This window comes from Lotus japonicus, chromosome 3 (genome assembly GCF_012489685.1).
Source record: "Lotus japonicus ecotype B-129 chromosome 3, LjGifu_v1.2".
NCBI classification, from domain to species: Eukaryota; Viridiplantae; Streptophyta; class Magnoliopsida; order Fabales; family Fabaceae; genus Lotus; species Lotus japonicus.
Window position 1 is genome coordinate 15,144,725 of NC_080043.1, and position 19,284 is coordinate 15,164,008.

At 37.5% G+C, this 19,284-nt stretch overlaps 2 protein-coding genes across 3 annotated transcripts; both read left to right on the forward strand.

The window, feature by feature from the left end:
* The first annotated feature begins 1,034 nt into the window (after positions 1-1,034).
* On the forward strand, positions 1,035-10,110 carry LOC130745560 (uncharacterized). Its single transcript, XM_057597876.1, has 9 exons — positions 1,035-1,371; positions 3,236-3,336; positions 3,462-3,816; positions 4,276-5,061; positions 5,523-5,580; positions 5,808-5,869; positions 5,958-6,064; positions 6,152-6,239; positions 9,257-10,110. The coding sequence occupies exons 1-9, from the start codon at positions 1,234-1,236 to the stop codon at positions 9,572-9,574; spliced, it is 2,013 nt and encodes a 670-aa protein (XP_057453859.1). The 5' UTR covers positions 1,035-1,233; the 3' UTR covers positions 9,575-10,110.
* Positions 10,111-11,595: 1,485 nt separating this feature from the next.
* On the forward strand, positions 11,596-18,978 carry LOC130742654 (SURP and G-patch domain-containing protein 1-like protein). 2 transcript variants are annotated; one of them, XM_057594758.1, is made up of 9 exons: positions 11,596-11,728; positions 12,384-12,842; positions 15,195-15,321; positions 15,413-15,519; positions 17,344-17,502; positions 17,743-17,877; positions 18,002-18,175; positions 18,503-18,681; positions 18,788-18,978. In XM_057594758.1, exons 2-9 carry the CDS (start codon positions 12,437-12,439, stop codon positions 18,812-18,814), a joined length of 1,314 nt encoding a protein of 437 aa, XP_057450741.1. In that variant the 5' UTR covers positions 11,596-11,728; positions 12,384-12,436; the 3' UTR covers positions 18,815-18,978. The 2 variants fall into 2 exon arrangements, with proteins under 2 accessions (XP_057450741.1, XP_057450740.1); XM_057594757.1 differs by having other exon boundaries at positions 11,608-11,728; positions 12,400-12,842.
* Positions 18,979-19,284: the final 306 nt, after the last annotated feature.

Consider the following 19,284-nt stretch of genomic DNA (forward strand, 5'->3'; position numbering starts at 1 on the left):
CATGATTCCATATTCATTTTCTACAATCCTTCATCTCAGCCCCATTCATCATTTTACCTACCAGTCTACCACACCCTAATTATACTTCTGACCAACCATACAAAAATGAATGTTGACTGAATAGTATAAATGAAATCATTCTTAGGAATAATATAACAGAAATAGGCATAAAAAGATAGAGTCGTGTTCCTAAGCTTCTATCTTTATTATGCCAATCTCATTTGTTTAAAAAAAAACACAATTATTATAAAAACATGCATAAAATGATAGATTTAATATAAAGGTCGACTCTCAAAACACCCATATTTTTATTAGATTGGAAACAAGTTTTTACTTTTTTTTTTGTTTTTTTTGTAAAAAATGGTAGATCAGAGGAAAATCACCTTTGGACTATAAATATGGCTCAATGACATGTTAGAGAGATTAGCAAATATCGGTCCTCGGGTAGGAGCGCCAGAAGATATACATGAGTAGGATTGCCCACCAACTGCAATTTTACTGGACACATAGGTTTTGAATCTTCAACCTATGGGAAAATGAGGGCTAAACTCAGAACCTATGGCCAGTTGTGTTTAGTCAAGTTGAAAAAACACATTTTCACTTAACATAAGGCCCGCCCCTATGGCACAGATCACATCATGAGAAATTTGAATGACATAAGGCTGACTCCTTTACAAAGGCCTCAAAGGTGCGGGGGTTGGACTAACCCCTCCTTCCACCGGTTTACTTAAGTGCAATGTTGATGGGGCTTCAAAGGGCAATCCGAGACCAACCTTAGCAAGGCAGTCCCACATGCCCACGAGCTTCTCGCGGAATATGGCGCAAACGAGTATCCCCGCTTTGAAACACTAGTATAAAAAACCCGTTATATTTGCGGAATGCGACGCAAACAAATCTCCCATTCTTTTATGTTATTTTTTCATCCCAATAGACACTACACTAGTGTAAAAAAACCCATCATTTAATTTTAAAACCTTCCCAACACACACACGACACCCCACGGTCTTGTAAGGCATACTAACCGACCCAGTCTGAGAGAGACTGTATATTAGGTTGTGTTTTCTGCTATATATATACATTCCATTACCATTCCGTCACTTTCCTGAGAAAATCTGATTTTCTTTCTGATTTTCCCACGCCAGATTTCAACAATTAGGGTTTCGATTGATCACACGGGATTTTGCCAGAGACAGAGATTTTTCTGTTAGGGTTTTTTCTCGCTCGGAATTGGTGATGGGGAGTGTCGATCGAGATGATGATGCAAGGACGTTCAAGGTGAACTTCAGCACCGATGGAGTTGCGAAGCTGATGGAGTGTGTCAAGGAGAAGCTCAAGGAATTCATGGGGGATTACACCGATGACATTCTAGTGGTACGGCCTAAACCGCCACTGTTTACGAATGAATGAATGAATGCTGTGTGTTTCTAGGTTGTTGGATTGGGTTTTTTGAGAGTAAAATCTGGGCTTGGTTGCAAAATTGTGATTGCCATTTACTGATTAGTGAAGTGTTATTCGGAGTATTGTTTTTGGTATGAGTTGTATGATTAAATGAGGAATTTTTGTAGAAAAACCCCTAGAAATTGTGGCTAGAATGATTAGGGTTTTTGATCGGACGCGTATTTTGGAGTATAGATTAATGTGGAGAGGGGATAATCAAGAAAAATGTTTTTTTTTTCTTAAACTTTTTTCACAAAGTGAAGGCCACTTGTGGTATTACTATTAACACTGAAGGGTATTACATGTACTGTGTATGGAAATGCATTGCTGGTTATGATGATTACTAATTGCTGTTGACATGTGAGTTCATGGCCCTGCTGGTTGATAGGTGGAACCTTTGATGCAGATGTCATATTTGTATGGCTTAGGCAGTAGATATTATTTTGTAGATGTATGTGCGTGTACAATGAGCTTCTTGCAATTATGCTATAAAATGGGTGACATTAAAACATACCATATACATTCCCTTTCTTACAATTATAGATAACTTTTGTGTATTTGTCTTAGAGATAGACTCACGAATGAGTACAGATTGGTCATTATGCAACCTATATTAAGAGGGAATAAAGGGAGTTGATTTTGGCCCCCCCAACACAGCAAATAGCACCCTTCTTTTATGTAGTAATTTCCCTTAATGCCCAGTTACATTATATACCGGGTTCTTAGAACCTCGTACACGTTGAGCATTTATGTTTCGGGATGTAAAACCCGGTACATTGAAATACATAAATGCTTTCGGGTTCTAATTCCCAGAAGGTAGTATTAAAACTTTGTTCCGGAAACTAATATTCCCGGAATATTGAAATGAAGTTTCCGGGTTTGTAAAAAGCTGGCAGTACAATTCCCATTGTATGAGTTCCGGGTGTAATAATTCCGTCAACAGAGCCAAAAAATTCCGGGAATTCGTCGGTTTGCACCTGGAGTTTTTACCTTCCGGGTTTTAGAGGAATGGGGTGAGTGCGTGAGGAGAGGTAGAAGATGAAGAGGGAGTTAGTGAGTAAGGAGAGGTAGAAGATGAAGAGAAGAAGTGAGTGAGTGAAGCGAGGGAGTGAGTGGTGAAGGAGATAATAAGATGGGTGTGGTGCGGTGGGGGGGGGGTGAGGAGAGTGAGATTGGGGGGGGGTGGGGTTTGTTGTGGGTAGGATAGGAAAAACAACTCCGGGGATTGAAAGTTATCATGAATAAACAGACTATTTTCATGAATGAAAACACTTCTTAGGTGATTGGGTCATGTCATTGTCAGGAAAATGCAACCGACCCTCCAATGAGAAAAGCAGATCCAATGGAAGAAGACCAGACCCTAAAATGTTTGAGGAACCATTTTAAAAGACTTTGTTAGGATTTATTTAAAGTTGCTTAATACAGTCCAATGGCATCATTTGGTTCATCTAGCCAACTGTACGTACTGAGACAATGCTTGATTGTTTTTGTTATTGTTGCATTGATGCGGACTTGCTGTACATTCAGTTATGGTGTATAATTTTGAATTGTAGATCTTCTTTGTTTATGTCTTAAGAATTTCTTCATTATCTGTAAACCACTTGTTACTGTGCATGTTAGTTGCATGCGGTTATGTAACCTCTGTCTCTCTCCTCTTTTTGAAAAAAATTAATAGTAAATATGCCGTGTTTGGAGGAATTTACCCGTGAATACAGGCAACTGCTATGAGCTATTAAAATTTTTGTATGTTGAATTTGACTTTATTGAGTGAACTGAAGTTTACCTTATGCATTGACAGGAATATGTTATTGTGTTATTGAGGAATGGTAAGCGCAAAGACCAAGCTAGGAATGAGTTGAATGTTTTTTTGGGGGATGACAGTGACTCTTTTGTATCCTGGTAATTTCAGTTTTAGTCTTTCTTTTACTCTTTGATGGATATTTTGAGGTTAATTTAATTGCATGTAATTTAGTCTTTACACTCGTAATTCTATTTTCTAATTCATATGCATATTGTGTTAACAGGCTGTGGGATCATTTGGATTTGAATTTAGGTTTATATGTAAAACCTGAAGAATTGCAGGTTGAAGATCCTAAGGTTATATCAGAAGTCCAAGCTGGGGGGGATGTTTTTCAGCATTCAAATTCACAGTCAGAAAGAGGAAAATCTAATAAGTTACCTAGAAGTCGGCGTAATAGAGATTGGAAAGGACTGGTGAGTAGAGAAGCTGAACCACATTCTATTCAAAGTTCTGAGGTTGACAACCCTCATTTAAAGGGGAATGCCCCGCCTAAACTCAATCGTGATCCAAGGTCATTATCTCCCAAACCTCTTGTTCAGAGAAAAAGAGGCCGAGCTGATGAACAACAGAGGACAAAGGTTTGAAAACTGCTGATATTTGCCTGATGTAATGTTTACACTGACATTCTATTAAACTAAGTTCTTTTTAATGGCGTTTCAAAAATAATTATGATCTTATTATGCTAGTTAATATAAGTGAGGGTGGGTATATATACAATTGAAGAGTGGAGTAGTAGTTGCTTTAATTATCTTATTTTCACTAATTGTCAACACTCATGCTTGCCTTTTCATAAATTAATTATTAATTATGTTAGTGAAATATGTACAAGAGAAATGTATTAATTGCATCAATCTGAGGCCTTATATTTTATCTGTGCTTATTTATCTTAGATGGATTCTATTCTCTGTTTCCATAACTTGAGAAAATAAATGCTATCCGCAACACAGTTTGCTTGTTGTCTTCTTATTTTCCTCTCCATTTTTGCATGTTGTTTCTCAATAGAATCTTCTGAACATCTAATTGAGTATTTTCGACAGAGGGATGTTGTATCACATGCTGCTCCTCGACGGCTGCTTCAATTTGCAGTTCGAGATGCAGTGGCTACTTCAAGGACAACCAATCCGAGCACGTCAGTGGAGCCTTCCTTAAAACGTCTTCGTTCTGTAGTTTCTACATCCTCTGGTGATTCATCTTTGACGGAACACCCTCAGCGTTTGCAACCTGCTTCCCGGGTGTCAAATCCAATGGCTTCAGTGCTTAAGGCTGTAGCAGAAGCTGCAGAAGATGTGATGAAGTCCAAATCCTCAGGAAGTGTATTTAATAGACTTGGTTCTGGTAGGAATTCATCAGTCGATAAGAGCCAACTTGAAGATAATTTCCAACATCAGGAGCAAAATCAATCATTGTATCTTCAAAGATCTGGTTACAATGGGCAGCGTCCTGCAAACACAACCATAATGGAACATGAAACAGGAGCTCATTCTGATTCTGCTTCAGATAATGAAGGGTTTCATGATGTAGACGTCATGGGTCATAGGGTGACAGAAATTTCTCAGTTTAGCTCCTCTGGTGGAAATGCTGATGATAGTTTGCGTCTGAAACGGAACCGAGAACAGGAGAAACCTGTTGCTGCACGTGCTTCTCATAAAATAGTGAATATTTCTGTTAATGTAAATACTTGGAAGCCACCACAGTATCAGGAACCGAGCCAGGTTGCACAATTAGCTGGTCATAAAGCCTCCGATCATGAAACAGGAGCTCACAGATCTGGCATGCAACTGATGGAGGATAATACCAACACTTCGAAAGTTAGCAACGGGAATGTGAGTTCTTCATTTATACATACGTATCTGAGAGACTAGTTTTCTGTTTAAAATTAGTGAAATATAAATATTTTGCCCCAGTGAAATATAGCTCTTTCTCAACTTTGTTTCCTTAGTTTTTCTTTATATTACATATCTCCTTTGATGTTTGGTTTTTATTGAAAAGACTACAAAGTTCTGTTAAATCAATCAGAACATAAGGGGTGTGCACACTCTGGCCTTACTTTTAACTCCCTTCAAATTTGTTTATTTATCACTTAACCTCTTCGAATTTTATGTTTATGTGTCTGGAGGTTCTGTTTTGTTTGACTGAGCTTAAGTGGTTCAAACTTCAGAGAAGTAAGTTGTGAGAGGATTATACTTAAGGGGATAAAGTTTATTGTACCTGATACTATAACTAATATCACATGCTCGAGTGTTTAGCCATAGATTGTTGACATTTATATTATGGCATTTAACAGGCAAATCCTTCTCCAGATGTTCAGAAAGAGTCTAGCAAGTCACAGTTATGTATTTCTGGTAAGTTTTAAATCTTCAGTGGGAATTTTTTTTCTGAGCCACATGTGAAGATTATTTTGCTGGTCATTTAAATAAATATTTTTATTGAATGGCTTGTCACATGAGCTACACATTTTGCTATGTTCTTTTTTCTCTCTACTTTTATATTTTAATATTATAACATACCACATGAAGATTTAGGAGATTAATCAGGTCTCGAACTGATTGCATCTTTTATGTATTCCCAGGTTCTAGTCTTGCTGGTCGTCCTTTGGAAGACGTTGAATCCAGAACCATTTTTGTTAGCAATGTAAATAACTCTTACTCTGTTATTTTTTTGGGGGGGGGGGGGTGAAGGCTTAGAATTTGTTTGATTTCTGAAGTTGGATTATATACAGGTTCATTTTGCTGCTACCAAAGATGGCCTGTCTCGACATTTTAATAAATTTGGGGAAGTGTTGAAAGTGATTATAGTTACTGATGCTGCAACCGGGCAGCCAAAAGGGTAAGATGTTTCAGAATTTTGTTTTGCTCATTATATATCCAGTTTATTTTGGTGGAACTTAATATTGGCTTATATTTACTTGAGCAGAGCAGCTTATGTTGAGTTCATGCGAAAAGAAGCAGCAGATAATGCATTATCTCTAGATGGCACTTCTTTCATGTCCCGGATTCTCAAGGTATTGATCACAGCTTGGCACTTTAGTTATCTAGAGGTTCCCCCCCCCCCCCCCCCCCTAATTTTTGTTTTTTTTCTGGTATTTTCTCCGTTAATCTCTTTTCTGAAATTCTTTTTCATTTTGAAGAATGTCAATTTCTCTAGTCACTATTAATAATTTTGTGAGTGTGTTGGCATATCCATAATTAAAGAGGTGCTTTGTCTCGCTTAGTTAGTTGTAATTTCCAGTCATTGTGTTAGGAACCCAATTGCAAGGTATGTGACTTGAGTCCCACATTGAAAGTATGGGATTCTAATGCGGGGTTTATAAGGCCTTGGGCTCTCCAACTACAACAGCTAGCTTTTGTGGTGTGGTTCTCCCAAGGCTTTTATCACATTGTCAGGAAAATGTCAACTTTGTCATCTTGATACGAAAATATCTTGATAATTGTACAACCCAACCAATACAGAGAAAAGGAAAACAAACTGTGATGTGTTTTTAAGCTGAAATATTCTGATGAATGAGATCCAAAGGTGCAAGATAAACAGTCTGGACTTTGGAGCCTGTTTGAATTGCATTTGAAACAAAAGTAGAAGTCCTTTAATGGGATTGCATTCAACATAGAGCTTTCACGTTTATTGCCTCATTTACTGTGTGTTTCCTTTTTTTATAGCCTTGAAAACTGTGATAACTTTAAAAAAGTGGTCTCTGACCACCCTATTAGTCCTCTCCCAATAACTACTTTCCACTCTTTTTTCCTACCATCTCTCCTTAGTAGAAGAACTAATTCAGGTTGTCAAACAGTTAAAAACTAATTGGCTGGCTAATTACCTCCTACACCCAAAAAACAACTTTGCCTTGTCCTCAACATGGAGCTTTCACGTTTATTGCCTCTTTTACTGTGTTAACGCCATTTTCTCTAGGCTGCTTCAAGCCCAAAACTGGTTTTTGTTCTAAAGTTCAGGCAAGGTCTCTTCTTAAACCTTTACCTTGAGGACAAGGTGAATGTTCAGCGGGGGAGGAGTATTGATAGGTAGCCCCTTTCACGTTTATTGCCTCATTTACTGTGTTAAGGCCATTTTCTCTAGGCTGCCTCAAGCCCAAAACTGGTTTTTGTTCTAAAGTTCAGGCAAGGTCTCTTCTTAAACCTTTACCTTGAGGACAAGGTGAATGTTCAGCGGGGGAGTATTGATAGGTAGCCCCTTTCTCGGTTAATTAGGTAGTTAGTAGATAGTTGAAGGGAGTTAATTAGTTAGATAGTGGGATAGACTGATAGAGAATATTATAAACAAGAGAGTTAGAGATGATGATCATCTTTGGGGATCATTTCTAATTGGGAAATGGGAAAGGGGCCGAGACTCTGGAATACTGTGCAACCGCTATAGTTTCATTTGACATTCTTGAATAATATTAGCTCTGTTCTTCCTTTTGGCTGGGTCCGATCAACATGTGCCCCTCGTAAAGCACCTGAAGTAAAGACTCCAAACACCTGTTTATCAACCTCTCTTTGCATGCCATTTTAGGGTGGGATATTGAGCTAATCTTGAGTTTAGTTCCAGATTGTTCAGAAGATTCTCTGACCACAACTGACCACATCCTGTTTTAATTGTTGCATTTTGAGGTCAATATCCTGCTCTTTTTCTAAGTGCTCTCATTCTTAATTATTAATGAATATGAGAGATGGCAGTGTAAGTTTTCCATTACAATACATCTGCCTGTCCATGTTTTGAGGATCCCGCTGAACGGGCTTTGCTTCTCGTTTTATAGTTTCTTCTTCTGTGGTTCCTTCCAACATGACCCAAAGATGCTCGATCTTGAAAGGATGTTCAAATTTACATCTTATTGTTCATATTTTGAGGATCATGCTGAGCGGGCTTTCCTCCCGTTTTAGAATTTCTTCTTCTGCGGTACCCTCCAACATGGCCCGAAGATGCTGGATTTTGAAAAAATGTTCAAATTTAAATTTCTCATTCACACCCAAAGCCTAACTTTTCTTTCTTGGTATTCTTCTTTATTGTTGGAAACTCTTCCCCTTGTCACCTTTCTCCGTTGCTGCCTTTAGTCCCACTGGAACTCTCCGCACAGCTAGGCAGTGTTCGATCCTACCTTAGCAGTCGCCATGCCATCCCTGTGCCTTTAACTTTAAATTGACTATTACCTTCACTTAAGTAGCTTTTTGAAATGGAATTGCTCCTGCTGTAATTCTTGATTGGCTATTTCCTCCCCCTTACCCTTTTTGGATCACCCAATTTTTTCTCACGTATCAAGCAATATGCATCAGCTTCAATAAGGACTAGGGTGAGTGAAACTTAAGTTCTCTCTCCTCTCACCTTTGTTGTTCGTCATGGCCCAGTGTGAATCTCGAACTGCTCTCTGTACTCTTGCGCTGAGCCTAACCAAATCTCATGTGGATTCTGGAATGCACCTAATGATTGTGTTCCTGAACATGGAACAAGAGATACTCATGGTGCAAGACGCCCACCACTGAAACGAATATAGTGCACACCCTTCCATTGCCACCATAGCTGCAATCATGTGGTCTTCCTTGGATACCCCATCAATTAGAAATACCACAATGCAATTCAATTCAATTCAATTCACCCAGCCTTATGAGTCATTGCCCTTGAAAACTGGAATTTCAATCTTCCTCCTGTTTTGATATTCTCTTTCCATTTGTCCTCTGATTGTGTTCTCTTGATCTAAATTGAAGCTGTGACTTCTCCCTGCCGTGTCTGACTACATCTCCTCGATTCTGGTCGAAATCTCCTGCATGTTGCTTCGTTGCTTCTGATATGTTTGCATCCATTGACTCCTGGGTCGATAGCAGTGTATGATTTACTAGTATATGTGTGTGTCGTATGTCTGTTGTCTGTGTGCATGCGTGCGTGTTATAAACAGACCTTCAAAAAAAATTATTGATAAATGCACATCTTATGAGCCTGCTATCATATAATATAGCATGTCATAAATTTTTGAAGATTTTAAGATAAAAACAAGGTTTGAGAACTATTAGTTATGCAATTTACTATCTATTGCAGGTTGTGATGAAAAGTGCTGCACATCAAGAATCAACTCCAACCATGGGATGGCCACGCATTCTTAGGGGATCTCCATTTTCTACTGCTAGGTTTTCCCGAGTTCCCTTTCCAAGAGGTATTCCTGGTGCTTTTAGACCTCGGCCTCCATTAAAAGTGGGTGCTAGGAGTATGCAATGGAAGCGGGATGCTCAGGGTAGTCCATCTGACAATGGTTCAGCCTTGACTACTGGCAATATTGGTATGCCTTCTCCTTCTGCTCGTGGACTCACCTATGTTAGAACAGAATCTAAGCCAGAAGGCAGTTCAGGTACCACGTAATTCAATCTTATCATTGTAGCAGACTAAGGTGGCCTGAGGTTCATTTCTGGTGGCATAAATGGTAAAAAAAATTGATTCATGGAGACACCTGCTGGAATTTCTTCTGTACATGGAGGATATTTGAATGCATGTAGGTTGTACATGACGTTTAATAAATGCCTATTCTTCGTCTTCAATTGAAGCTACAGAAAGGGAAGACAGTGATTTTGTTGGAATGAAAGGCGAGAAGAATGTAATGGAAATATCTGGGAATTATCCATACAGCTTAAGTGTGTGTGGGCAAGGTGGACATTGCAATTTGCATGGTATTTTTGTTTCGGCTGAGTCTATCTACTTTATGGTTGGAAGTGTTACTGGTAAAAGATTAATAGAGAATTGGATAAAAAGGGTAAAGTTGAGCTTTGTTATAGACTGCGTCATTTATTTCATTAATGTAATTAAATTTTTATTCTTTCTATAATGTTACAATTTCGAACTTACAGTTGATGATACTTTTGTAATTTTCTTACATGTCTATTCAGAATAATTTATCATTTCATCTGGTAGCTACTCTGCAGTTAAACAACAATACAAATTTTTTAGGGAAAAATCCATTTGAATACACGTTGCTCGTGGCCTGCTATACAGTTTGGGCATAGTTTTTTTCCCCAGTTTCAGTTAAGTAAAACGAAGTAATTGGTATTTTGTGTGGATAAAATTCTGGTCAATAGAAGATTGTTTTCATAAGGTTAAGGTTCACTTGTAGTGTCCTGTCTTCGATGCTTCACTCATAAAGTTGCTCACTGTGATTCAGCTGTTTGAGGACTATTGGATATATTACTAAATTAATTAATTAAGTAGATTGAGTGGTTGATTCAATTTTAGAGATGCATTTACAGTTATCTCTTTCTCTCCCTCTCTTCTGTTATCTTCTTCCTCTTGCTCAGCATTTTGAGTTCTCAAAGCAGCCGCAGAATTTATGGGTCCTTCCACCATTGCATTTACTGTCTCTTACATTGTGGTTGTTGAAAACAACAAGGCTAAAATGCACTTTTGGCCCCTGATGTTTCAAGTTTGTGCAAATTCTGCCCCTACTCTATTTTTGTCGATGTTTCTACCCCTCATGTTTTCAAACAATGCATCGTCTACCCCTCATGTTTTCAAACAGTGCATCGTCTACCCCTCCGTCAGGGGTAGACGGTGCACTGTTTGAAAACATGAGGGGTAGAAACATCGACAAAAATAGATAGGGGCAGAATTTGCACAAACTTGAAACATCAGGGGCCAAAAATGCTTTTTAGCCAAACAACAATGATATATACACAACTCATTTCTTATACACTTCATTTTCACATATTTTTATTTCTATCTGAAAATACTAAGAACATCTCCATTGTGGCTTGCTTATATGGGTTGTTTAACATTATTCTTGTGGAGCTAAAATGTCACATAGGATATATGTAACTTATTTTAACTGATGCATATTTTGTCCCTAGCGTAGTTTCTGATTTTATTTTTGGTTATATCACAATAACCCATATTTTTATAATTTTTTTATTTCCACCTAGGCTTGATTTAAATTAAATATTAGTGCAATTTAATTTAATTAATATTTTAAAAAATCATAAAATTAACACAGTAAATTAAAATAAAAATTATTTAATTTTTAAAAACAGAAAACAGTTTTAAAAACTGTAATAAAACAAAGTATTTGAATTTGCCTTATGTTAGGGAATTACCTAATTTTTTGGTGTAAAACATGTGTTCCCCTTCGGAAATAATGAGTCGGGAACATCCATATCATTGTCAGGCTAACTCTCTTGACGAGATTTTTTTTCCATCCATAAGACTCGAATCCGAGACTTTGCTTAAGAGGAATCAAGTATGTACCACTTGAACCAATCATTCGTTAGTAAGAAATTGCCTATTTGAACATATTTAAGTCTTTTTTTATTTTAATAAATTTAAGGTTTATTTTCTCACGTGACAAACAAATTTTTTTTTGAATTTGAGTAAAAGAGGTTTTATAATGATCACTCTATTTATTATAAATATTTTATTTTATATTTCTATAAACAAGCTACCTACCGCTTTGAGCAAGGCCATTCAGCTTTTGGGGGTGAAATTCAGCTTTTCCAGATTACCTCAAACACATCAACAACACAACATCATAAGGTCAGTCTCTCATGTTTCTGCCACCGATCCACCACTATCTTGTTGTCGGAAATCATTATCCTTTCGGTTTTTCAATTTTTGTTCCTCAATTGATGCGAAGCAATAGAGAATTTGTTGGAATTCGATTCAGAATTAGGGTTTGTAATTTGGGATCGTTTTCCATTAGGAGGAGTTTTAGCCGATTTGATTCCTTGTTTTTCGAATATTTTCTGTCAATTTTTCATGATCGATCCATCAATAGCATCATATCAAGTCCTTGATATTGAGGAATTATTTGGCCATAATTGTGGACTTGATGTGGCCGCAAAGACCTCAAAATCCATGTTATGGCGGCCACAATCGCGGTTGCGGACCATGATTTAAAACCTTTATATGGTTGTGTTTATTGTCAATGATATCAGGTTGGCATTGAATTTAGACTGTCATTTAGTTTGGGTCCTATATTCTCTTTTTGGTCTTAACCAAGGCATTCCCACAGCCGAGGCTTTGAGATCACATTTGAAGTGGGTTGGCCTCTCCCAACAAATCATTCTCCATACACACGGCCCAGAGACACACAATTATTTGTCTTTAAATTTTAGATTTAGATTTTACCATGTACTAAAAAATAGCATATTCAAGTTTAATCTACTGCTTCATCTAAAAAGCTTTGAAGTTTGCTTGTCAAACAGTTTGTTGCTGTAAACTACATAGTTTGGCTGTTAGCTAATGGACAAGGGGGTGCCACCTGCCATCTTCGCAAATGATGGTTCATTTATGGAAAGGTTCAAGCAACTTCAACAAGAGCAGGGAAAGGGGAAGAATGTCAACATCAAGGATTCTAAACCAATTAAAGTTATATCAGGGTCTTTGTCTTCTAATCCTTCCATTAGTAAAATGTCAGTGGACTTGAAGGCAAGTGATGCACATAAAACACCCCAAGCTGGTTCCAGTGGCAAGCTAGCTTTCAGTTTAAAACAAAAGTCTAAGCTGGTGCCACCACCTGTTAAGTTAAGTGCTGATGAGGATGAAGAAGAAACAGATGTTGCGGATGTTCCAAATGATGCACCACAGAAACGGCAAAAGTTAGGCCAGGAGAAGGGCACTGAGAAGTCATCAAGACAAGTTGATGTTGGTAATTGCTTCTTAAACTTTTTGGTTTCTATTGATAGATTGCCTGTGGTTGGTAGTCCTGCTGAATGCTGGGTTCTCATTAGAATTATCAATTATGAAGTAGTAAGGTAAATAATTATTTCATATTTAGCATTTGACTTGTTGTGCCAAGCCTTTCTATGTCATGCTTATTTTTTCATTAAGATCTTACTGTATCCTTGTTATTTCTTGAGTAATTTATTTAGTTCATTTAGGCATGCTCTATATCTTCTAGCTGTATCTCATTATGATCATGATTATTTGTGTTAATATGTCATAGTTTCTAACCTACCTTCTAATTCACTTCCCTTCTCGACATCTCTCTTGTTGATTTGTTGGAAGTCCAAATATATCTGTTGTCACTTGTTACTTTTCATTAGATATAAAAATTATACATGAGTCTTTTCCTAACAACTTCAGCTTTTGGGAGAGATAGGCCTTGGCATGATATTAGAGTCTCTGAATCAATTGATCAGGGATTCAGTTATTCCAGTTTTTAATAAAGTTCAATTTCAGCTCGTAATGGGGTAGGCCTTTATACTGTCTGTGCTTCAAACTCAAAGGGCTCTTGGATGAGTGAGTGTGTTAGTATCCTAAGCATTATGGGCCTTCATTTTGGAGAGTTGGTCCTGGACTCTTCTGTCACTGTTTCCCATCTCAATTTTTTTGAATTCTATATCTTTTTTTTCCTTTAGTAAGAATGCGGTGTTGTTTGTATCTTTAATGATTTTATGAAAAATTTGTCTCTAAATTTTCCTTTAATGAGGTCCAAGAGCATGATGAAGGAATGGAGGAAGTACTCTACTTCCTATTTCTAAAAGTAAAGGTGATATATAGTTGTACTGCGAAACTTTGGGAGAGAGTAATTGAAGAGAGAGTAAGACTAGATTCCCATATCTCAATGAACCAATTCGATTTTAAGCTGGGATGATCAACTATGGAAATGGAAGCTGTATATTCGATACAAAAGCTCATGGATAGATATTGGCATAACAAAAGAACTTACTTATGGTTCTATTGATTTGGAAACGACATATGATGAAGTACTTAGAAAGGTTTTGTAGAAGGTTCTAGGGAAGAAGTTAGAGTTCCTTACATTCATGTAATAAAAGATATGCATGAGGGGGTCACAGCTAGTGTGAGGACACGAGGAGAGTAAACGATTTTCCATATAATTAGAGGTGTGGTGTGCACCAAGGGTCAACTCTAAGCCCTTATCTTTATACTTCGTTCTAGACGTGCTTATTGAAGAAATCCGAGAGCAGTACCACAGTTCATGCTGTTTGCAAATAATATTTGTCTTAGTTGGAGATTTGAGAGTGGAAATAAATGAAATTTCAGAGAGGTTTCCAACATGATTAGTGATCACGATAGAAAAGCACCACTCAAACTTAAAAGATAATTCTACCGCATAGCTATAGGACTTAAATTCTGTATGGTGAATACTAGGCGATAAAAAGATAACAAGAAATAAACTTACTCTAGCAAAGATGAGAATGTTAAGATGGTTGAGTGGTTACAAAAAGTTTGATGGGATTAGAGATTTAATTCTCAGAGAAAAACTTTCCTGTTGTAGAAAAAATGATAGTCTCGTCTTTAGTTGGTTTGAGCTTGTATGGTGAAGAACTGGAAGGAGGGTTGATCAGATGTAAGAATTCCACTAGTTAGGGTTAGAGGGGGATCTAGGAAAACTATAGTCCAAGTCATCAAGAGAGATTTATAATGTACATGTAAACTTAATGTACGGAAAAGTATTAGGGCTAGACCTAGCTGACCCCACCTAGTGGGAAAAGGTTTAGATGATGATGATTAAATTTTCTGTTTCAGTGTGGTTTATCTTTTCCACTTGGGATTGGAAGGAAGGAGGAGATAAGTGCAAGACAATCGAAAATAAACTCAGCCCTTTCATTTATAGTCATACTTTGGGTCACATAGAGGAAGTGTATGAGTCGGAAGAAAGGTGCAAACTTGGGTTGTTTGTGAAACTTGTTCAAAAATTTCCCCTTACAGAATTTAGGTGAACGAAGATGCCTTTATAGGCATACTATTGCAATTACTCTACCCCTGCCCCCTTTTTTTTCCGCATGAAAGGGTCATCCTCTGCATTAAACGCAGTTTCATTATTGAAGGGGGCATCTCGGTATATACCTTCTTTGCTCATTAAAGTCACTTGCAGCAAAGAGGAGAAAAATGTCTTGAATATTTCTGTCTCATGAATGCAGCTTATTCCTCAAGTACCTATCAAGAATGGTGTATTGGCAAGCCTGCTACAAGACTAATTTGCATTCCCTTGTTCATGCTCTCGGTATTAATCAGTTTTATAAGTGATATGCAGTACCTCCTTCTCCAAGTGATCCTACAGTGAAGAAAGTAGCTGACAAACTGGCAAGTTTTGTGGCTAGAAATGGAAGGCGATTTGAGGATGTCACACGTTCAAAAAATCCTGGGGATACACCTTTCAAGTTAGTATAGGGTGAACTTTTAATCCTTTAAAATTGATGTTGATGATGCTTCCTACTTTATGATTATCTTTGATCATGTTTTAACTTGCAGGTTTTTATTTGATGAGAGATGTGCTGACTACAAGTATTATGAATATCAACTTGCTCAAGAGGAAAAGGCTCATATGCAGTCCCAGGAATCACAGGCGCCTCCTAATGGTTAGTATCTTGATAGACATTGGTCCAGAAATGCAAATATAGAAAATTTATTAACGTGATCTATGTTAGTCCTAGGCCAACGGAAAACCAAATACGAGGAGAAAGAATGAGTACAGAACTGTTTTCCCTAGAAATTCAAGAGTCAGGTCTTTCTCACCCAAAACTATGTGATGAACTAACTGCCCTCACTTACATTCTCTATCTCTGCTACTGCAGTTTGAGGCCTGACTAACACACTTGACAGCTTTAGCTAACATGGTTTAACTAACAAAAGTTGGCTCACTTGGCTCTTTTAATCCTTCCTTATTTTCTAACACATTGCAAACGTATTTCAATATATTTTCATGTTTTTTTAAAAAAGTCATTAAGGTGTCTTAGCTGCTATTTTGGTCAAGAAGTTATAACTGGCTTTTTCATTTGAAGTTTTTGGCCTTTTGAATAGAAATCTTTGGTCATGTTTATTGCTGCTGATGTTAAAATATCTTGCATGTTTGTTTTTCAATTCAATGCTCTTCAGCTCTTGTATTGATAAGTTTTAAAAGAGAAGGCAATTGATTGACCCAGTATGTTTTTACTTTTGCAACTACTCAAACATACATTTGCTCCACTAAAACAAATTGTTGCTTCTGTGTTGGTGAGTTGGAATTCATGCCTGCATATTCCCAACTTCCAAGCACAACTTTAGTTGCCGACGTGAGTGGGTGGGATTTTGTGCAAATAAAAAGTTATCCCCAAAACTAATCATAGTGAATAATATTCCCATTTTAGAGTTTCTTATTTACTTAGACCCCAATACAGACCAGTGTTGATGTGTAAGAATTGTATCTAAAATGGATTTTTATTTCATTGTAAGTTAGAAATCTCATTGCTACCGCAAAATACCATATTTAACCCATACACTAATAGTCCTCTTCTCAGCAGTGAGAGGATGAAAACTAATGTATGAGAATGATAAGAACCATACGACAAAAGTTAGTTCTTCTAGTTGAAGAGCCCAAGGCCTTATAAACCCCAGACCAGAATCTTATTCTTCCAACATGGGAGTATGGGACTGAAGTCTCATACCTTGTAAATGGATTCTAACATCCCATCACGCTCCTCAGAGCCTCACATCGACAGGCTGTGCATTAGCCCTTTGACTCATCACATGAGAACATTGCAATGGTAGTGTCACCTCCAGCGGTGTTTGTTTGTAGAAAAGAGGTGTAAATATCCGATACCAATTGATAAGAACCTTTGGAGAATCATATAACAAAATCAAGCTATTGTTGTTGAAGAGCCCAAGGTCTTATAAACTCCACACCAGAATCTCACACTTCCATCATGGGACTAAGTCTCATGCATTACAATTGGATCTTAACATACACTTGCTGGTTTTCCTTGTGCATTATGAGACTTGTAAGTCATATAGTCCGTCATATTCTCAATCTAATAGAGAGAACAACTATATTACAAGTCATTTTATTGATCTTAATGAAGTAATATATTATTCTCTAAGCAAGCTTGGAGATAAAGATATAGTTTTGAATTCTTTGGAGGTCGTGCAATAAAGATGTGTGACTGCAATGGTTATATAAGTTAAACTGAAATTGGTTCGTCATGCCTGCTCATGTCTTTATTCTGATTTTGCATTTGAACCACGGTTATGTAAGTTACTCTAAAAGCACTAGTCTTGTGATATGTCTCATAGTAGTGGTGCTTCATTCACCAACTAGCCTGTGGATTTGAGAAATCTTGCTCTCTTTGATTTGTGGATATGCCTTCTCTTTTACATCCCATGGTTTATTTTAATTTGGCATTTCATGATGGAATCTCAATATTCAGGGTGTACAAGCACTTCGTCTTCCATACAGACAAATGGTCCTCAAAAATCATCTCAGCAGCGTACAGCCTACCAAATCCCTGCATCTGCTTTATATGAAAGTGGTGGCAATTCAAGGGCTTCTGTATCTTCAATTCAAACATTATCAGCAGGAAGCATTGGTATTTGTCATACACTGTGTTTTTGGTTGTATTAACAATTTCTATGTTTCATCTCCATTTGCCTCTCAATTGAATAAAGTTCAGGATGTACTGAACATGAATCATAAACTTGTTCACTTGCATTGTAATTAGTCCCCGAAGGGGGGAAAAGTCTGAACCACATACTGGACTATTATTACTCTTCTCATTGACTTGGTGTGCGACTTTTGTTGCTTTATGATGTGTGTATTTTCACTGCAGAGGAACCCAGTGTTTCATCAAGTGCTGATTCCTTAGCACTGATGGAGTTCTACATGAAGAAAGCTGCACAGGAAGAAAAGTTTAAACAACCTAAGCAGTCAAAAGATGAGATGCCCCCTCCTGCTTCTCTTCAAGGTTAAAAGTTTGATTGTTAATGGCTTTCTATTGGTCTTAATATACACTTTTCAAATAGTTCCTTTTGTGCACTTCTTTTCATGGCATAATCTTTTGTTTCCTTTCTGGGGACACACATCTCCAGGTAAGAAAGGCCATCACATGGATGATTTCATTCCACCGGAAGAACTTAATAAGTTCTTGGCTAGCTGTAATGATGCTGCAGCACAGAAAGCTGCCCTGGAGGCTGCAGAGAGGGCTAAAATCCAGGCTGATAACGTTGGTCATAAGCTCTTGTCAAAAATGGGTTGGAAAGAAGGTTCTCTTCTTTGTCCCTTTCCCACTCTTATTGTCAAGCCCTTGAGTGTATTTTAAAGATTTGTCTCGAAGTAATCTGCTTCAAGATTTTGTGTTGTCTGAGTACTATATTTTTATTATTGAATTTTATTTTGTAAAACATAAGTTTGATATTACATTTGGATACACTTGGAAAACCAGTGAGCCAGAATCACGGTATAGAAGCAACTTTCCTTAGCTTTGTGGCTGTCCACCGTGATTCTGGCTTCACCGTGTATCCGAACATGCACATTAATGTTTATGATATTTAAATTATTGTTGTTCCGGTGTTAACAATCATGACTTCCAGGTGAGGGTCTGGGCGGCTCTAGGAAGGGCATTTCGGATCCTATCATGGCAGGTAACATTAAGAAGAATAACTTGGGGGTTGGTGCTCACGAACCTGGGGAGGTGACTGCTGAGGATGACATATATGAGCAGTACAAGAAGCGGATGATGCTCGGCTACCGCCACAGACCCAATCCTCTGGTAAGTAATGTGATGGTTCCCTTTTCCGTTTTCTGAATATGTTGGAGTGGCAATGCTTGGGTCAATATAATAACCTGGTTTTCATGTTTTTTGATTGATTTTACAGAACAATCCTCGCAAGGCTTATTATTGAACATCACAGTGGAAGCCCCGGACAACTCTGCTAGGGGTAGTAAACTTTATATCGTTGGATAAATTAGTGTATTGGTTGTGGGATTTTGTGAGATTGTGTGTAGGCTTCACTTGTTTGGGTCTTCTAAACTTCAGACTTGGGGGACGTTTTTTTTATTTGGGTGGGGGGGGGGGGGGGGGGGGGGGTTGTTAAATGTTTAAATTTTATCATTACATTTTTATCTATTAAATAATGTGTTTCTTTATTAATTTTGGTTTTTTTGATATTTTGGAGAAGCTATTTAATATTTATTTCTAGCACGTTAAGTGTTACTATTGGATATAAGCCCAGGCCTTATTCTCCTGCCAAGTGAAATTGCGCAATGGTTTTAAATGAGGAACGTGGCCTTACTGACCAGAATGGTTCTAGCATTTTTCAAGGGAATAAATGAGAGGAAAGAATAGCCAAGAATATAAAATTCCGGACAATTA